Source organism: Lepidochelys kempii, chromosome 16, assembly GCF_965140265.1.
Source record: "Lepidochelys kempii isolate rLepKem1 chromosome 16, rLepKem1.hap2, whole genome shotgun sequence".
Classification (NCBI taxonomy): Eukaryota; Metazoa; Chordata; order Testudines; family Cheloniidae; genus Lepidochelys; species Lepidochelys kempii.
The window spans coordinates 18,983,568-19,005,131 of record NC_133271.1 but is presented as its reverse complement, the minus strand read 5'-3'; the positions used below and the strand labels follow the sequence as shown (position 1 = coordinate 19,005,131).

General features: G+C 41.2%; 1 protein-coding gene across 1 annotated transcript in view; it reads left to right on the top strand.

Annotated features, from left to right (window-relative positions):
* The window catches only part of RAPGEF1 (Rap guanine nucleotide exchange factor 1), a 119,949-nt gene that overhangs the window by 35,707 nt on the left and 62,678 nt on the right, over nt 1-21,564 (top strand). The window contains exons 3-5 of the mRNA XM_073314829.1: nt 11,256-11,395; nt 16,762-16,940; nt 20,530-20,686. Coding sequence (XP_073170930.1) covers nt 11,256-11,395; nt 16,762-16,940; nt 20,530-20,686 — 476 coding nt within the window. The remainder of the gene's footprint in view (nt 1-11,255; nt 11,396-16,761; nt 16,941-20,529; nt 20,687-21,564) is intronic.

The following is a 21,564-nucleotide window of genomic DNA, read 5'->3' as shown; positions in this document are numbered from 1 at the left end:
ATGGGGAGAGAGGCCCTCTGGTTTTATCTGGTGGCTTTTAAGTATGTCCTTCCAGAAAAGACCTGAGTGGAATAAGATTATAAGGACATCTTCATTCTTTATAAAATTCTGAGTTTTAAGGACTGCTTTGAATCTGAAATTGAAGGCTGAACTATAACCTTTTTTAACGGCTCTGTCTATTCTAAAACTCAGGTGGGTTTTTTTTCTTTTTTTTAAACAAACTATATTATCTGTTTGCATGATATGATTCAGATGCTAAATAAGCTGAACATTTTAATTACAAGTCCCTGCTAGTCTTAGTTGTCTTGATGATTGATCTATTCCACAGTAACCAGCGCCTTAAAAAAAAAAACAACAAAAAACCCCACACCTGTTTTTGAAATATCTGTAATCTGTTCTCTGAAATGCTCTCAGAAATCAGACTCCTAACAGTGCCATACTCATACTGTGTGAGAGTGAAGGATAGAAGGGAGGCTGGAAGGTCTGTAGTGACTGATCTGTAGCGTGGTAGAACTTTCACTTTGACTTTAGGGTAAGTCTCACGCAGTTGTGTTAAGTTGGTGGAATTCACCAGTGCCTTAAATGTTTGGCTCTATTTCTATTAGGGCTGTCGATTAATCGCAGTTAAATCATGTGATTAACTCAAAAAAATTAATCTCAATTACTTGCACTGTTAAACAATAGAATACCAACTGAAATTTACTAAATATTTTGGATGTACTTCTACATTTTCAAATCTATCTATTTCAGTTACAACACAGAATACAAAGTCTATAGTGCTCACTTTATATTATTTTTTATTACAAATATTTGCACTGTAAAAATGATAAACAAAAGAAATAGTATTTTCCAATTCGCCTATTACAAGTACTATAGTGCAGTCTCTTTATTGTGAAAGTTGAACTTACAAATATAGAATTATGTACAAAAAAAACCTGCATTCAAAAACAAAACAATGTAAAACGTTAGAGCCTACAAGTCCACTCAGAGTCCTACTTATTGTTCAGCCAATCGCTAAGAGAAATGTTTGTTTACATTTACGGGAGATAATGCTGCCCACTTCTTAATTACAATGTCACCTGAAAGTGAGAACAGACATTTGCAGGGCACCGTTGTAGCTGGCATCGCAGCATAGTTATGTGCCAAATGCGCTAAAGATTCATATGCCTCTTCATGCTTGGCCATCGTTCCAGAGGACATGCTTCCATGCTGATGACACTTGTTAAAAAAAATAATGCTTTCATTAAGTTTGTGACTGAACTCCTTGGGGGAGAATTGTATGTCTCCTACTGTTTTACCTGCATACTGCCATATATTTCATGTTATAGCAGTCTTGTATGATACCCAGCACATGTTGTTCGTTTTAAGAACACTTTCCAAGCAAATTTGACAAAATGTAAAGAAGATACCAATGTGAAAATTCTAAAGATAGCTACAGCACTCGACCCAAGATTTAAGAATCTGAAGTGCCGTCCAAAATCTGAGAGGGACGAGGTGTGGAGCATGCTTTCAGAAGTCTTAAAAGAGCAACACTCTGATGCGGAAACTACAGAACCCAAACCACCAAAAAAGAAAATCAACCTTCTGCTGGTGGCATCTGACTCATGATGATGAAAATGAACAGTTTCAGAGTAACAGCCGTGTTAGTCTGTATTCACAAAAAGAAAAGGAGGACTTGTGGCACCTTAGAGACTAACCAATTTATTTGAGCATAAGCTTTCATGAGCTACAGCTCACTTCAGCATCCGATGAAGTGAGCTGTAGCACCCGAAAGCTTATGCTCAAATAAATTGGTTAGTCTCTAAGATGCCACAAGTACTCCTTTTCTTTTAGCTACAACAGTGCCATGCAAACACCTGTTCTCACTTTCAGGTGACATTGTAAACAAGAAGCGGGCAGCATTATCTTCTGCAAATGTAAAAAAACTTGATGTCTGAGTGATTGGCTGAACAAGAAGTAGGACTGATTGAACTTGTAGGCTCTAAAGTTTTACATTGTTTTGTTTTTAAATGCAGGGTTTTTTTGTACATACTGTAATTCTACATTTGTAAGATCAACTTTCATGATAAAGAGATTGCACTACAGTACTTGTATGAGGTGAATTGAAAAAATGTGTTTTTTACAGTGCAAGTATTTGTAATCAAAAATAAATTGAGCACTGTACATGTTGTATTCTGTGTGTTAATTAAAATCAATATATTTGAAAATGTCCAAAAATATTTAAATAAATGGTATTCTATTCTTGTTTAACAACGCAATTAATTTTTTTAATCACTTGACAGTCCTAATTTCTACCATTCATTTGAGCCCAACTGGAATGCCATCATCTTTCCATTCTAGTGATGTTACAGAACTAGGGCTTTGACTAGTAATCTCCCCTTAAGCAGAGTCTAGTTTTGACACAGCTACATTCAGCACATAGACTGATTTATCTCTGTCTTTCCCTGCACCTCTTAATCCTCTGTAGTTTAAAATCAGCAGTTCTTTCCTCATCAGATGTAACATTCTGTCAGCAGACTGGCAAGCATCGCAAGTTTGTTCAAGCTGACGGTGCTGCCTTTATTCCGCCCACACAACAAGAGCGTCACCTAGACAGACCAGCCTTCCTACCTAGGGACCCTGTGTTAAGGCATCAGATGAAAATTGAAAGGGTGGGGATTTGTGAGATGTTCCATTTGCACCTGGCTCCAAAGACACTTAGAGCACTCTCATATCACATGAGCTTTCTAAGATTTTGTGTGTGGTCAGAACCCAGACACGTGCCACCGTGGGGGAGACGGGCTTTAAAGCTGCGGCAAGTCCATGACTCAACAGCTGGAGCACGTTCAAACACAACAGAGCAAGTTTTCTCTTTAATAGGAAGATGGAATTAGCAATGAAAGGATTGACGTTTTAAAACTGTCAATCAGAAGTCGAGACACATGAATCCACAGCAAAATAATTTTGAGGGTTTATTTTTTCTTTGGTTTAAGACCTGAGCAGCAGTGGACTATCCAGGGAGAGGATGGAAAGCCAGCAGTTCCTCTGATTTGATTGTATTTTTTCCCTTCCAGTTGTAATAGTTCCATCAAGCTTTCTTACCCTGACTTTTTCCCATTAGCTTTAAAGCCATTTGAACGTGCCATGTCAAGAAGTACAGAATACTCACTCCGATGCACCAAAAGGGGAAGAGAGGTTCAAAAGTTCAGTGCTGATATTCTCATTAAGTGCTGCCTGCAGGTGCTTAATAGGGGTGAGTGTAATATCCTAGAGTCATTTTAAATGGATGAAGCATCGAGCAAATCCTGCGGCACTTCAGTAAAATAGTTCAAAGAAGTGGCCCCAGAGCTCACGTACTTATCTATTAAGTAGTTTAATGTTGTAGCTAGGCGAACAAAGTGCAGGAGGACAGTGTTTCATCCGCTCACTGCCATGATCATTTCCTGTTCTCCCATGTATGTTATCAAACCACGGAATAGCTGCTCTTCTCTTTCAGCTATTTGCTGGAGAGCCATAGGACATGTTAGACATTTTAGTACTGAAGTGAGTAAAAGCCAAAGGATTTTTTCAAAGCAGATCAGTTCCACGATAGCAGATCTAGTAAGTCCCACACAGCTGTGCTTCTTTTCTTTGATGTTTTTGCCTGTATTTGTAAAAGCCTTGTTAACTTGCATCCCTCTGAGCCAGTGCATTCCTACTTGTTGCTACTTACGCATAATTTCTCTTTTGACACTCCATACATACGCAACTCACTGAGAAAATGTAGATTGTACAAATAATACTTGACTGATATGTTTGTTTGGAAAGTGACCACTTCTGAGACGGAAAACATTTTTCGCCATTCAGTATGATTAACCTCAGTTGGATTTACGAGAGTTTGGCGAGAGGTATAATCAAAGTGTTTTAGCATAGAATTGGAAATCAAGAAGGTCTGCATTCTAATTGCAGCTCCAACACTGACTCCCCTCTGTGATTTGATTGGGCAAGTCACTTCACCATCTCATGCCCAAGTTTCCCATCTATGAAATGGGGATAAAGTAGGTATTTGAAGATAAATTAGATATGTTTGTAAAGTGCTTTGAATGTAAAAAGTGATATTGTAAGTGGTAAGTAAAATTTGTTGAATGTAAGAGAGTATTGGGGGTTGGTGTGTGAGCCATTCACTTAAACATAAATGTAGCAAAATCTTGTGACCAGGTGAGTTAGGAAAAATGCTCATTGTGGACAAAAAGACCAGGTAGGAAATAAAAGTTGCATTATTTACGATCTTCAAAGTAGGACATTTTAAGGGCCTGTAGATACTGAATATCGTCTGACTTAAGCTAACAAAACTGCTGATTTACCTCATTTAAATAAAAAGAACAGGAGTACTTGTGGCACCTTCGAGACTAACAAATTTATTAGAGCATAAGCTTTCGTGGGCTACAGCCCACTTCATTGGATGCATAGAATGGAACATATAGTAAGATATATATATATATATACACACACACAGATAAGTTGGAAGTTACCATACAAACTGTGAGAGGCTAATTAGTTAAGATGAGCTGTTATCAGCAGGAAAAAAAAAACTTTTGTAGTGATAATCAAGATGGCCCATTTAGACAGTTGACAAGAAGGTGTGAGGATACTTAACTTAAGGAAATAGATTCAATATGTATAATGACCCAGCCACTCCCAGTCTCTATTCTTGCTTTGTTGCAAGGATAGGTTCCTGGGTTAGTGTTTTTGTTGTGTGGTGTGTGGTTGCTGGAGAGTATTTGCTTCAGGTTGGGGGGCTGTCTGTAAGCAAGGACTGGTCTGTCTCCCAAGATCTGTGAGAGTGAGGGATCATTTTTCAGGATAGGTTGTAGATCTTTGATGATGCGCTGGAGAGGTTTTAGTTGGGGGCTGAAGGTGACAGCTAATGGCGTTCTGTTATTTTCTTTGTTGGGCCTGTCCTGTAGTAGGTGACTTCTGGGTACTCTTCTGGCTCTGTCAATCTGTTTTTTCACTTCAGCAGGTGGGTATTGTAGGTTTAAGAATGCTTGATAGAGATCTTGTAGGTGTTTGTCTCTGTCTGAGGGACTGGAGCAAATGCGGTTGTATCTTAGAGCTTGGCTATAGACAATGGATCGTGTGGTGTGTCCTGGATGGAAGCTGGAGGCATGTAGGTAAGTATAGCGCTCAGTAGGTTTCCGGTATAGGGTGGTGTTTGTGAGACCATCGCTTATTAGCACAGTAGTGTCCAGAATATGGACCGCTTGTGTGGATTGGTCTAGGCTGAGGTTGATGGTGGGATGGAAATTGTTGAAATCGTGGTGGAATTCCTCAAGGGCTTCTTTTCCATGGGTCCAGATGATGAAGATGTCATCAGAGTAGCGCAAGTAGGCGTGTTAGGGGTGAGAGCTAAGGAAGCGTTGTTCTAAGTCAGCCATAAAAATGTTAGCATACTGTGGGCCCATGCGGGTACCCATAACAGTGCCGCTAACTTGAAGTTATATATTGTCCCCAAATGTGAAATAGTTGCGGGTGAGGACTAAGTCACAAAGGTCAGCCACCAGGTTTGTCGTGACATTATCGGGGATACTGATCCTGGTAACTTCTAGTCCATCTTTGTGTGGAATGTTGGTGTAGAGGGCTTCTACATCCATAGTGGCCAGGAGGGTGTTTTCTGGAAGATCACCCTCTGGATTGTCGTTTTCTCAGGAAGTCAGTGGTGTCTTGAAGATAGCTGGGAGTGCTGGTAGCATAGGGCCTGGGGAGAGAGGAGAGAGTCCACATAGTCCACATAAATAGGATCCTTGCCTCTCAATGGTGGATGAGCCAGAGATGCATTCTATTGCCACTACCATTTTTTTCACGAAATCTTATGCTCAAATAAATTTGTTAGTCTCTAAGGTGCCACAAGTACTCCTTTTCTTTTTGCGAATACAGACTAACACGGCTGCTACTCTGAAACCGCTAGATTAAGTATTCTAATTGCAGTGTTTGCCTGGCTATTTAAAGGACTTTGATCCATGCCTTCTCCTGTCACATGTGAATGTGTGTGTAAAACCCTGACATGCTGTGCAAATTAGATACCACTAGTGTCTTTGCGAAAGTAGAGAACAAAAGCATTCTTGACATTGCTGGGAATTGCTGCCCACAGTGACTTTGAGCACTCTGTGGGGCCTGGGAGTGTTTGAGTCGGGAGACCCCCGTGGATGTAAAACAATGACGTAAATTGTTGCTAAGTCAGGATGCCAGCTGCTCTGAGCGATATTTCAGGTCGATTGATGTATGTCTGGGTTTGCCTGCAACAGCCAGGGATCATTATGTGTTCCTCGGTGGATTTAAAAAAACAGAAATTAAACAGCAGCTGGTGGCACAGGATACGCTTTGAAAAACACCTAATTGAGAACAGTTTTGCCAATCAATCGTACACTTAAGAATTTTTCCTTCTCTTCAGAATATTCCCCTCTCCCCACGTAGGACCACATCCAGTTGTCATGTGTCTTTATTTTAAAGAGGAGTTCCTCTTATTCCAGTGCCAACTTCTAGTCTGAAGTTCTGACCTGTTGGTAACATCCTAATTGTTTCCATAGCAACCAGTTGTGGTACCATAAAATACTGCAGCAAAAGCAAATGGATTATTTTAAAAATATGCAGTTTTTATGCAACTAACTGTATTAATAAAATATTTTCCCACAGGCACCAAGTCTTAAATGTTTATAGGTGTCTTTAAGATACCATGAGCCTTAACTTAGAAGGTATAACACGAAAACATTCAGCCCATTCTGTTAATGACACGTATGGAACCCAGCCACATCTAGCCAGTTAGACATAACTAGGCTGAGTAATGAATAGATTGTTCTATGCCCTGTCTCATGTGTAGAAATGTACTGGTGAATGGAACCACCAGAAACACTGAACACCTGATTTCCAACTTTTCTGGCCTCTATAAAATCCTTAAAGGGCATAATTTTATGTTACATTGACCTTTGTCTACATTCGACCAGACTGATCTCTGACTTCATTGGTGTCACTCCCGGGGTAGACTTGCTTATTGCATTGAACCAGTCTTGGGTTGTGAGGTTCTCATATGGTGTCTTTTGTTGGTTGAGGGCTGGAGAAGTTGGGTTTTCCTTTTCATTTGCTGTTTTACTTGAGTGCTTGGTATGGATGAAGGAATAAAACAGGTGGTGCCTCCCATGTTATGAATATAAATAGCTGAATATTCTGCCTGTATTGTAAAGCTGTATATTATAGTTATAGCTTGAGTGGTCTTACTCCCCCACAAAAAGTTCCTGTGTTACTAGAAGGGAGAGAGATGTAATTTGACCTGTCAAATTCAGCTTCTCAAAGTTTACATTTAGTTTAAACACCCCTCTCCTATGGGAACAACGGATAGTTATTTTTAGTTTCTAAAAGATCTTAACTCTGACCTCCTAGTTTTCTGAGGTTATGAGTGACTGACTGTAAACCTTTCTTGGAAAGTTGAATCTGCTATCTAATCGATTGACTGGATTTCTTTTGCTCACACCACTTTATCTAGTAGGTTTTTTTCTTTCATTCCTTCCTTCCTTCCACTGTTGCATAATTACAACCATACTTGGTCAGACCAAAGGTCCATCTAGCCCAGTATCCTGTCTTCCGACAGTGGCCAATGCCAGGTGCCCCAGAGGGAATGAACAGAACAGGTAATCATCAAGTGCCCCATTCCCTGTCTCTCATTCCCAGCTTCTGGCCAACAGAGGCTAGGGATACCATCCCTGCCCATCCTGGCTAATAGCTATGCATGGACTTATCCTCCATGAATTTATCTAGTCCTTTTTTTGCTCTGTTATAGTCTTGGTCTTCACAACATCCTCTGGCAAAGAGTTCCACAAGTTGACTGTGCGTTGTGTGAAGAAATGCTTCCTTTTGTTTGTTTTAAACCTGCTGCCTGTTAATTTAATTTGGTGACCCATAGTTCTTGTGTTACAAGGAGGAGTAAATAACACTTCCTTATTTACTTTCTCCACACCAGTCATGACTTTATAGACCTCAATCATATTCTCCCTTAGTCATCTCTTTTCCAAGCTAAAGAATTCAAATTTTATTAATCTCTCCTCATCCTGAAGCCATTCCATACCCCTAATCGTTTTTCTTGCCCTTTTCTGAACCTTTTCCAATTCTCATATATCTTTTTTGAGATGAGGCGACCACATCTGAATGCAGTATTCAAGATGTGGGCATACCATGGATTTATATAGAGGCAATATGATATTTTCTGTCTTATTATCTATCCCTTTCTTTATGATGCCCAACATTCTGTTCACTTTTTTGACTGCCGCTGCACATTGAGTGGATGTTTTCAGAGAACTTTCCACAACAACTCCAAGATTTTTCTTTAGTAAGAACTAATTTAGACCCCATCATTTTATATGTATAGTTGGGATTATGTTTTCCAACATGCATTACCTTGCATTTATTGATTGAGTTAATTGGTATATGAAAATGAGGATGGAAAGTTGAAAGATGTTTTTATGGACCATTCAAAGGCACACTGGACACTTTAAAATCCTAAAAACTTAGGCCCAAATTTTCAAATTTAATTAATTAAGACTAGGCACCTAAATAAGTGACTTGATTGTCAGAGGTGCTGATCACCCACTGAAATTAATGGGAGCTGAGTGGACTCAGCAACTTTGATAATTAGTCCATTTTTATTTAAACTGCTTGATCTGGTTTTGGATACCTGTAATAAGTACCTACATTTGAAAAATCAGAAGAGCCTTACGTTTTAAAAAATTCCTGCAGTGTTCTGATGCTAAATTTTACTTTTCACCAAATATGCTGCTTCATATTTTGCAACTTTATGAACTTGGACAAGGAGCATAGACTGGTCGGTTTCTCACTTTTCTCCCCTACTTTGTTGAGTCAGTTTCATTTTCATTTACAGCAAGCAGGCTGTAATGTTTAGGTTGCACACACTATAGAGTGTGTGTCTGTCTGTTGTGGGGGGACCCAATTTCTACTGAGGTGTTTAAGATACATTTGATTGAAATATTTCTCTTGGTCTCAGGTTTTGTAAAAGCTTATTTCTACAAAGAGTGTATTTTTGGCCTGATAGTGACCCTAGAATGTTTTGTGGTGTGGCACATTTGTGTTCAGACTTAGTACTGACAGGAGACAGCTACTAGAGATCCAGTTACTCTACTAGAATAGATGGTAACCAGTGACCACTGAGCATCAGCTAACAGGGTGCCTGTAAAATTGTGACACATTACTTCATTAGCTGGAGTTTTTGCTCTGGTGAAGGTGGGAACAGAAGAAACTAAAATCTGCTTTCCTGGTGGTAATTAGTAATGCTTAATTCTCTTTAAAGGGAGGCGGTAAACCCAGGTGCTTTCCCCGGAGTTGCAGTTAGTGCTTTCTGAATGTAGAAGCAGTGCTAATGCAGCTATGTGGTATTTAGCTGCTGAATGCTAGATTTGACTCAGCAGCCTACTCTGTTTGTAGTCTCCATGCTCGTGAGAAGGTGCAGCACTACGCACATGGGAGATGTCGCTGTTATTCATTACGACCAATGCAGTCAATTCCCAGATAAGCCAAAAGGGCAAGGGAAGGTTCAAGGGAAAGTGTTTACTTGTGCAGATAATGTACTTGAAGGCAAGTTCACTGTTTGCTGTCAGAGTTGTCTGGCTCACTGAAAGAGCAATTCATATCTTTCCTATTAAAATCTGTTTGCTCAAAATACAATCCAAGTTGCTCAGTGCCAGGAAGACAGCTTACAAATTCTGTTCTATTTAGCAGCACAGCTAAACCAGGGGTGGGCAAACTACGGCCCGCGGGCCGAATCCGGCCCCTCAGGGCTTTGGATCTGGTCCGCAGGATTGCCCCCCGTGATGCTGCAGGCCCCTCACCGCTCTCAGAAGCGGCAGCACCACGTCCTTGGGGGCGGGAGGGGAGGGGCAGAGGGCTCCGTTTGTTGTCCTTGCCTCCAGGCACTGCCCCCCACAGCTCCCATTTGCCGGGAACAGGGAACTGCAGCCAATGAGAACTTCGGGGGAGGTACCTGAAGGTGTGACAAGGGCAGCACATGGAGCCCTGTGGCCCCCGCCCATCCCCCAGGGACATGGTGCCAGCCGCTTCCCAGAGCAGTGCGGCATGGGGCCAGAGCAAGCAGGCAGGGAGCCTGCCCTGGCCCCGGTGCACGCTGCTGCCACCCCAGAGCAGGTTTAGGTAAGTGGCACCAGGCCGGAGCCCGAACCCCTCCAGCACCCCAACTCCCTGCCCTGAGCCCCCTACTGCATCCGATGCACCCCAACCCCCTTCCCTGAGCCACCTGCCGCTGCCCGCACCCGTCCTGCACCCCAACCCGTTTCCCTGAGCCCCCTCATACACCCCGCACCCCTCTTCTGCCCAAATCCCTTGCTCTGAGCCCGTTCCTGCACACTGCACCCCCTCCCACACCCCGCACTCCCTTCTGCATCCCAACCCCCTGCCTCGGCCCTAGATACAATTTGCCCACCCCTGAGCTAAACAGTTAAAAATACTCATCAGAAAATCTCTGTGACCGCATCATAGATCTTTGAGCCTTCCATTTTTCAGACACTCACAAACCTGAAAAAAAGTTGATTTCCACAATGAAGAATGTGTCCTCCCATGAGGAAACTACTTTACTCAGTCCTCTAATTAAACTGCTTTAGGGTGCGCTTGTCTGGAAGCAATCTATCCCTTGTGTTCTAATGGTCCATCCTGACATGTAGGCCGCTGTTTGAACTGAAACCCTTTGGAGATATGAAGATCCAGGTTTTTGGGCAAACTAGTCATACAAAACCATTCAAAGGCCTTTTTTCCAGGGGATAGACAAATGGACTGAACTCAAGAGACCTTGGTTCTGTTCCCAGCATTGCCACGGGTCTGCCGGGTGACCTTGGGCAAGTCACTTCCCGTGCCTCAGTTTTCCCATCTGTAAAATGGGGGGTAATGATATTGCCATTCTTTGTAAAGCACTTTAAGATCTATTGATAAAAAAGCGCTGTATAAGAAGTAGGCATCATTATTACTCTGTTTCTGATGTAGTAGAGTAAAAGCAACCCCATTGTCTTTTCCGCTGCATTTTAGAATAGCTGTGTCTGGGGCGAAACAGAGAATGGTGGTGGTTATTACACTTGGAAATGTAGTTAGAATTCACATCACTCTATAAATTTATCTGTGCTACTTTGTATTTCACAGTCTGTTCTTCTAGAGAATTTTGTAGCACAACCTGCCTGTTCCCAAAAAATCTACTCCAGCCTAATAATGCATCTGCGTGTGCTTCTTTCCAGATTCTCAGCGCTCCCATCTCTCCTCTTTCACCATGAAGTTGATGGACAAGTTTCATTCACCAAAAATAAAGCGAACGCCATCAAAGAAAGGAAAACAGGCTGACCTGACAGTGAAAACGCCAGAGAAGCCAGTGAACAAAGTAAGCAGCTGAATGGTACTGTCTTGGTAACAGTCATGCCAGTTCCCTGCCTGTTGAATAGTCTGTACTGTAACTATACTGAAATCTGGCATTGTTGCTCTTAGTGCATGGGGCTGTGTTTCCTTCAAAGAATTTTACAGTTTCCTGAGGTACTCTTCAGAGTTCCTTTCCAGAGGAACCATATAGATGGTCCTTTGTATGTAGTGTAGTTGACTAAAGAGACACGTAACTTTCCTTTTGAGATCTTGATGAATGTTTCTTCCATGAGCGTTGAAATGACTCGTTGTGGAATGCAGCTTATGGCCTGACATTCCCTCCCCACACATGCACACCCTATAGTTACACTTACAACTCCCAAATCACTGCCTGACTTCAGGGTGTGTTCCATTAAAATGCAAGCAGATCCTTGAAGCCTGTCCAAAGATGTCCTCAATCTCTGGTGACCTCAACAGAGTGAGTCAAACAGATGTATTCAAACAGCTGCTGACTTTCAGCCCACCCTTCCTCAAACCTAAGCTAGCTATTTCAAGCCTTATAAGAACCGAGGCTGCCTTTCTTTCAGGAGGTAATAGCCAGCTGGCTACCAAAGTATTGCCTCCACTTCTATTCTGACCTGGTTGAGCAGAAGAAGAATTTAGCTCTAGTATTGCTGAGATTTCCAGGTTTCAGGTGTAGAATTCAGTCCCAGGTTATTAAGAAAAACTAGGATTACTTGTGGTAACTTCCAAGCCCCACAGTTGCTGTTGAGAGACCAATTCAGTGTAGCATACCACCTTTACAAACTTGGTTGGTTTATTCCTAGTGAGGCACAGCAGGATTTATACAATGGGGTTGAGTGGTGTCTAAAAATGAGATAAGGTAATTGTATCCTAGTACTCTTTATCACCATGTAGAAGACTTGGGTTTTCATTCTCTGGGCTGGATTTTGCAGTGGAGGCAGGGTGTCTGCATCTTGGGAAGATGTGCTAGAGCATTCACACCAGATTGCTCAGGAGAGAGGTTGACTGTCTTAAAAGGGAGTTACGTCCACTATTGAGGGGAGGAGTTGTAAAGCAGGGGAAATTATGAGGGTCTTCAGGGTTCTAACTCATCCTCAGAGTGAGAGAAGGAAAGAATGGGCCTGTAACAGCCCTCTTGTTGAGAAAAGGGTACAACCTCTTACTTGAGAGAGAGAGATGGAGGCAACTTGTTTACAATCCTCCTCGAGAGCTGCCTTGCTAAGATGAAAAATTATTAGTACTTATGTGGTGCCCTGCAGCCCAGAAAGTGCAAATTTTCACGCAGATCCCAGATTGTATAGATACCAAAGAAATCTTTGTGACACCACAGAAATATCCAAACCAGTCCTAATAGTTTTCTTTAAAAAAGCAACCATCTGCCAAGTTTCAGCTTTGAATGAATGTAATGGCCATGGCAAAATGAAGGTTTCTTATGGAGACTCATCTGGGCCCCTCACTGTGGTGATGCTAACAGGTTCTACTCATATTGGAGCTCTGACATTGAATTCTGTGATGTAACTTTTTACTTTACTTTAGGTGTCCATTAGAGCAGAAACCATTTTATAAATGGGGGGAAATTTTTTTTCCAAAAATTTGTTACATTTTTTCCTCGAGGAATCCTCCTTAGAGATTATATTATTTATTCCAAAGAGATTATAGGAAAGTTAATGTATAGTGACTAGTTCAAAGGGTTATTATGTAGAGCATTTTTGAGCTCTGTGTACAATCCAATGGGTTATTTACTGGGGAGAATTTGCGCTATTTTATTTGTATTGATTGATTCATTGACATGCATGGTAAAACAGTGTCATAGCCTTTCCTTTTAATTGATATCTGACCACAAACAGATTAAAATATATTGGAAATAGAAAAAAATATATATTTGCATATGAATGAAAGGCAAATTTCTTCTGCATTATTTCCACCAAAGAGCTTAGAGAACAATATTGGGGAATGACTGACCAGGAATCTGCTGAACATCTAAAAATATTTGTTACAAATCTAGGCGCTGGAATTATGGGGAAAATAAAACTCACTTGCAGTAATTGCTCAATAGGAAAGACAGCTGAGTTGCTGTTCATGCTGGGTAAATTGGCTATTGTTGGTCTGCATTTAAACTGTAAAACTTGTGAAATGTTGATCTCAGGCTCAGTCCTAATCCATTTTAATGACTGTCTCCAGCTAATTGATTAGTTTGATGGTAGCCAACTGATTAGCTTTGTGGGGGGAGGAAAGGGTGCCACTGGGTCATTATTACAGAGTCTAGATAGAATATAAGGAGAAGCTGACAAGACACATGATGTCAAAAGACAGACTGAGTAGATTTCATATCTATTCGTGGGCATATACTGTCTCTTTAAATCCTGGGGCTAAGTCTCCTACACACAGTAGGTAATCTAGCTAGAGTAGAAGCAACAGTACCAAAGGATTAAGTGTAAATTAAAGAATATAGCAAAAACCTATCCAAGTATTAAAAGGATGGTTTATTCCAGATCTAAGAGTCAAATGTATGCTGTCACTTTAGCCTATTCAGCTCTATATAGGTTCTTACACTGCGCTCATCACCAAAGTATCTGAGTGCCTAACCCTTTCTAGGGCAGCTGTATCTCATACATAATGCATTTGTAATGATTATTTAAGGGAAACCTTCCAAAATCATGCAGAGATATATCTGCATGTGTCAGTCAAGTGCGGGGGTGAAGGGACTTATTGGTTTGGCTGAGTAGTAAATCCATCCAATTTAATGCCCCAAATGGAAATTGCTGGAGCAAGTGGAACTGCTGTTTTAGTAACTCCAGCCGTAGTAGATCTGTTCTCTTGCCAGTATAAATTCATTTATGGGGCATGTCCACCACAAGTGGAATTTGAAATAAGAGCTTAGTTCAGGTCCCCTGCAGCAATAAGGATGGGGCTTATCCACCAAATATCCCTACAGCCAAGATGAGTGAAGCCTAAGTTACAGCTCATAATGCCTTAGAGCATTTAGACATTTTAGGAGCATTAATCAATATCCATCCCACCAGCTCTCCCTTTACACACCATTGCCCATTATTCCTTGTCTCTAGATTTATAATTAACCCCAGGGGAGACAGAGTTTCCACCATTTGTTTTGGGCTTATGCTGGTCTGTTCAGGCTTCTGAGTGTCATGTTGATGGATTTGGCTTCATATTCTTCACATGAAGTTGATCTCTTGTTCGAGCCTGCTGCATACCAATATGACACCTGGTGTTTGTTTCTGTAGTAAGTTTGTTTTACATGATGGGTTTATCAGCCCCATGCACAACCGTCGGTCCACGGTTCCTTATTCATTATTCCGCGCTGCCCAAATGTGGACACTTCCCCATCTGCCAACTGGGAGGGATGTGCTTGGTAGCTCTGGAAACTGGTGGACACCCTATGCAACTGGCGGTGCAAGAGGATGAAGAAGGAGGCAGAGTGGCTAAAGAGAGAGAGGACTGGACTGGGCTTAAGAGTACATAAATTCTATTCCAAGTTTTGCCATTGGCCTGCTGGTAGACATTGGGCAAGTCATTTTACCTCTGTGCCTCAGGTTCCCCATCTGTAAAATGAGGATAATGGTACTGACCTCCTTTGCAAAGCCCTTTAAAATCAACTGATTAAAAGTGCTATATAAGAGGTATTAAATAATAATAAACTTGCCTAGTGATGCTAATACATATGTGGAAATTTAAGCTTGCCTTCTGCAAGGTCAGGTCAGTTGGAACAGCAGCTGAAATAAAGCTAAGGGACCAAGTTCATGTTACTAGCCAGTGCTGCTTACGAATGTCTCATCCGAAGAAGTTTGGTCTGCTGGCCCCGTTTTTCAGGAAAGCTGCAGTTTAACAGCTGAAGGGACATGGGGAGGACACAATACCCATAGGTCATTAATTCTTGAAGCTGAATTTGCTGAAGGGATAATGGATGAAACCTGACGCTGTTAAGCTCTCTGCTCCTTTACTAGCAATGTTTAGTAGTTAATTTAGATCTCCCCCTCAGGAATTTACTGCCAGCATTAATAGACCCTTAGGCATGCTCTAGCAAACTTTAAAAAATATCCTTTACCAGAACTCCATTAAACTGGCATATGCCACTTCTGAATTTCCTTTTCCAAAATTGCTGAGTGCCAGAATGTTGGAGGCATTCTCTAAGCTTTTTCCAGTTGACCCCTTCATTCCTGCCCAATTCATTCATTGATGCCAAAATCTCACATTTGTGGTGTGACAGTTCGTCCCCATGGGAAAATGAATGATTTCCTTCATTCCAGCAGCTTTGCTGAGTGAATAGGGCTTTTTATTTATGAATGGAAGGGTTGAGACTAGAGCCCTTACTCACATGAGTAGCCCTATTAAAGTTAGTAGGATTACTTGGGATAGGACTGGACACACATTTATCATTGTAAATATCCATGATGGAAGTGAAAATATAGGAGTTTGGTTTTTATCATATTTGTTTTGGGGGTTTGCCTAATTGTGGCGTTAATTTTCTCGCTTTTTTCGTTGGATGACCACTTGCACTAAAATGACTCAAAGTAACATTTTTCAAAAGCACCTAAGCCCCATTTTCAAAAGCAACTAAATCATTCTGGCCCCCAACTTCCAATGAAACCGAATGGGTTGTAGGCTCCTAAATCACTTAGGTTTGAAAAATTTATCCTGACTGTGTTTACAGCTCTGTTTCATTTTCATGATGTCACTGCATTGCATCTTTTTCTATTATTAAACCCCCACAAAAGGGAAGATCAGCAGGGTTCAAAGAGCATAGTTGTTACCTAACCATTGGCCACTTGAAAATAATTTTTGATTTATGATTTAAAAATAGAGCACACACTGTGTTTCCGTTCCCTTACTTAATTAAGTAGATAGAGTTGTGATCAGATTGGAAAAATTCCTACTGTACTGAAACCAGCTGTTGCCATCCCCTTTCTTGAATCATTCTTCCCATCTGCTCTTAGCACGTGTGCATGTCTCACCTGGAAAGTACAGGCTCTCTTTGTCTCTGCTGACTCCAAAGCAGTGTGATAATTCATCAGTAAGGTGGGAGTTGTGCTTAAAAATGACTGAGCTAAATTTCAGTTTGTACCCAAAATCTTTCTCAGAACTTGCCCATTAAAATAAAAAGTCAAAGTCTTTGCTACGAATAAATGAGATACTGATTATTTTCCTAGGAGAGTTGGGATTAAACTTGGAAAAGTTTGTGGAGAAGGAAAGCCCATGTGTGCCTCTAACACAGAAGGTACATCTTGTGCATTGTTAGTTTTACTGTATACCAGGTGAATTAAAATAACTTTCTTTAAAAGAACGTGCGCACACACAAAAAGACATTCTGTAATCTCTTCTTCCCTTCTGTCCCCAACCTTTTTCCTTTAGAATTTAACTTGGCTTGAGGAGAAGGAAAAGGAGGTTGTAAGTGCATTGCGCTATTTTAAAACCATTGTGGACAAAATGGCAATTGACAAGAAAGTACTGGAGATGCTGCCAGGTTCAGCAAGTAAAGTGCTGGAGGCCGTCTTACCCCTGGTCCAAGTAGACCCACGGATTCAGCAAAGGTGAGTTTCCCTTGGGGGGATTGTGATGGGGGAACTCCAGGCAATTTGTATCGTTTTGAAAAATCATGACGCACAAGTGGTATGAAATGCTGCTCTTGCTAATTATTAGTAAAAAATAGTGGCTGATTTACAAGGCACTTTTCAAACATAAGTCTAAAGGCAAGTTCCCTGCTGCAAAGAGACTACAACATACAGTAGGTAAGACAGACCACATATTGGACGGCAGATTAGGAAAGAGAGAGCAAAAAGAGTTGGTTTGTGAGAAGAAGGAATGATTGATTCCTAGAAGTGAGTTTGAAATGGGAGAGGACAGGGATGTGGGGCATGGTTTCAAACATTAGAGACTTTTAGTGGAAGAAAGTTCATTGCTTGGTAGCAAGCAGCTGACATTCACAGAGATTCTGCATCGGATGCTGTGTTCTCACTGCGGCTAGTGTCATTAGCAAGCCAAAAGCAATGAGGGCAGGCAGCATTTGGCTGCAAGTGAGCACATCCACAGTGTATTTCCTTTATGCGTGAAATTCTTCCACCTCTGCATTAGAGCAGCCTTTGACAAGTATTGTAAATTGCCCGTTTGGACTTTGTTGAGTCAAAATTCAGAGCTGGTGTAAGCAGATGCAACTCCATTGACTTCAGAAGAATACGTGGTCTGAATTCATTCCAGGGTGTGCACTCCTCTTTAGTAGATTATCTCTGACTCAGTTTGGCATTAAGTCTTACACAGTTGTACAGTGAGTTTGAGGCCAGAAGAAACCTAGTGACTTGCCAAGGCCACCAGCTCAGCTTGGATTATAAGAACTGTGGACTCTTCAAGCCACAGGCCAGAGCTATATCTGCTAGATTACATAATTTTCCAGACTTCTGGAGCAGCTGCTTAAAAAAGAAACTGCAACAAAACCCACCATTAAATAACGTTGTATAAACAAAACAGCACAAAAATATATTGGGAAGTGCAGATGTGTGAGTCCTGAAATCCTGAGAGATTTCATGCTGTTCTTGTGTATTTGCCCACTGAATATCTCCAGATGCCGCTACTTTTTTCATATAGAATGCCTCTTTGGTTTTATTTTCAAGAGCATTTTTGAACTATTGCTGGTACCACTTGTGAAGCCTCAGTTACAGATGAGTCTCAGAGGCTGGCAGGAAAAAGAGGTGATGTGATCTTCAGAGATGAAGAAAAGTAACAGTATCCCTTACAGCGCTACACTCTAAAGCCAGCCATAGTAAGGGTGTTACTACCTACTCTGCTGAGAGCCTTCAGAGTCTAGGGTTTAACTGGGTTTAGCGAGGGAACATCTTGGGAAGAATTAACTTAATTGGAGTTATAGCAAAACTGAATTTGGCACTTGGTTATTAACTTCCGCTAGTTTAGGGGAGGTATCACTCCTGGATGAGAGAACATGGGCTAAACCTGTCCTTATTTGCATAAATCAGGCACAGTAAGGCCTTGTGAAAGGAAAAGGACAGCTGGTAGGAGTGGAGCCAGCCTGTTGACAAACTGTATGTTCCATTCTATGCAGCCGATGAAGTGAGCTGTAGCCCACAAAAGCTTATGCTCAAATAAATGTGTTAGTCTCTAAGGTGCCACAAGTCCTCCTTTTCTTTTTGCGGATAACAGACTAACACGGCTGCTACTCTGAAACCTGTAGACAAAGGTGTTCCTACTGTACCTGGCCATTACGACGGGTCGGGAGAAAATGGTAAAGATCAGAGTGGCAGCTGAGGTAAAGGAATACCATTTTAGGTTTAGTTGGTAGAGCTACAGAGAGCAGTAGCTGTTGAAATTAGAATATTGGTCAGGTTTTTTGGGACCCAGAGTTCCTTTGGCTGCTATCAAGTTTCCCACAGCCATTAAATTTCTGACAAGCACCTGCTTTCACTTAATCAAATAAAAAGTCCCCTAACTTGTGTCAAGAGATCATGTAAAATGTCAGTGAGTATCTTTAGGATAGAAAATGTCATCTTTATGTAGTCAATCACTTTCTGATTCATGTCTCCATAGGGCATGTGTTGAATCAGTTTACCTTACTGGGGAGATTGAAATGCAGAATATGTCTTGGAACACAAATATCCTCTGAGCTGCCCTCTCAACCCCAGGCAGTTAGATGAGGAGATCTGGGAGCCGGATGTCAGAATCTAGCCTTTCAGCAGGGAGCTTCTATGATCAGTATGGGCTATCATCATGTGGTCTTTTTCACTGAGTAATGACCTCCTCCTGTAGACAGTGTGTTAGGGCAGGAATCCTTTACGCATGTTCTAGCGAGTTTAGCCCCATTCAGTATGTGAAGATTTGGCAGTCACATTAAGCCGCGTCCTTTCATGCTGTACCTACGTATCTTACTCCTTTCAAGTAGTGGCAGGGCACAAAGGGAGATTTTGATGTTCAATCCCCCTCAAGAAAAATGCGCGAGGATGGGTTGTTGAGCAAGAAAGCCATCCAATTGTTGAATTCCTTTTTGGCTTACAGGAAAGTATTTGCATCAAGTCAAAAAAAAATTCTATCTAGTACAAAGTGGGCTTTTCAATTACTGCCTTTTTAGAAGGAAGTGGATTGAAGATTAATGGTAAAGAAATCAAAGCCTTGGAAAGAGTCAGGGGAGGGTAGGTCTACTTCTACTTCCCAGCTAACTTCTCTTGAAACGAGACAGAATACTGACAAGCACCATAGTTCTGAAAAATGTACTCTCCATTCTTTGCAGTCCTCCCTTTGAAGTTTTAGAATAGTTCATTACCCACCTAGGGCTTGATTCTACAAACCTCATTCACCCAAGGAATCTCATTGAAGTTTATGGGCTTGAGTCTCCTCTCAGTAACACCAATCATTACAACACTGGAGATACACCAGGAGAATCAGGCAATTGGGAACACTTATGTGAGTCAGGATTGCAGGATCACATCCCTCTGTTGTCCTGATGTATCTTGAAAACATCTTTCCTGTTTGTGATGAAGCTTCAAATTAACATGTTTGTTAAAAATGAATATTAGGTCTTTATTGGAACATCATCAAGTGTCCGCACACCTTGTTTATTAGCGAAATGGACATTTTCAGAGATGGTAGAGCAAAGCCTTATAAGTAGTTCTGTTACAATTTTATTTAGTTCTTCCTTTTCCCAATAATCTTTTTTTTTCTTCACAAAAATGTCTTTAGTGCTATTCTACCTTTAAAAAAGCCAAAACTGAAATTCATTCACTCAGAGCATTTCAGAGTTGGACACAGCGTTGGAAGAAAACTTTTCATAAGGATGGCAAGTTTAGTTCAACCCCTCCAAGGATTAAGAACAATGAGAAACTTATTCTCAAAACTATGAAAACATGCCTTAACACCATTGTTTCAATACCTACTTGAGAACTAGTAGTGTGACTGCAAAAGACGTGAAATCCATGCGTCATCTTGGTCCTAGGTAAACACAAATTCCAGAAGAGGGAGTTAACAGAAGAAAAATTCAAATAGGGCACAGTGGAATTTTTACCTTTTGCTAACGCACATTTGTTTAAAAATAAATTCTGGGATTGGCAGTAATTTCTCTATTAAGATAATTGTGCCATATTTTCATTTTATTATCTCTTGAACTCATTTTTTTCCCTCCAGTTCTGCCATCTCTTCCTGCTATAGCCGGGTGTACCAGAGTCTGGGAAATCTGATTCGTTGGTCTGATCAGGTGATGCTGGAGGGGGTGAACTCAGAAGACAAGGAGATGGTGACCACAGTGAAGGGTGTCATAAAAGCTGTTCTGGATGGAGTCAAGGTATGATATGCTAGATACTGCATGCTATAGAGAGTATAAGGTATTCATCTTTTCTAAAAGATTTATTTGGAGGATAAAGACAACAGTTTTTAGGAACATGTAAAACATAAAAATCCTGTTCTTGACATGAATAAATTCTTATCTCTGAAATCTACTACGGCGTAAATGAGATTGCCTTATCTGATATATTCCTTAAGGATCAGCACAAATGGTTAGCGCAACAATGCGTGCTGATGGACTGCCAGAAGCAATGAACCTTTATTGTATTAAATTTTTAGTGAGCCTTCCCCATTCTGAATGCAGCTTACAGGTTGGATTTCACATATTTTCTGTCTAGACAAAGGGTAATGGAAATGTTTCCCATTAATGCTCAGAGAGAATCAAAGATGCCAACCTCCAACTTTAACATTAATGGCAAGGTATGAATCAGTAGTATGATGCTGCAGTTCCTTGTCGTTGGGGGCTGGTGATGGGAGCTAGGCTACAGTCAATTGTTTTGGAGGTTTGGTTTGCATAAGCAGTGGAAAGTTCTGTATCCTATGTATGGCCTTCTTGGGACACCCCTTCTCTCATTTTTGCCTGGAAAAGTGACTAGCATGCCTCCCAATAGACTTTTGTCATTCATGTTTCTCCTTACTGTGTCCCCGGCCTTTCCTCAGCTTGCTGATGTTGTGCAACCCAATCACTCTAGCAGTCTCTCTGCTGGGTCCTACCACCCTTGAATTAGCTGTTTGAACACCCTGGAGCTTTTCTTAATTGAATACTTTATGTTCAGGGTCTCTTGTCAAAGGCCCCTGGGCACTAGCAAAGAGGTTGTCATATGTGTTGGAACTTTATTTTGAAAGACAGGGACGTCTTAAGTGTAGAAAGAGGGAATT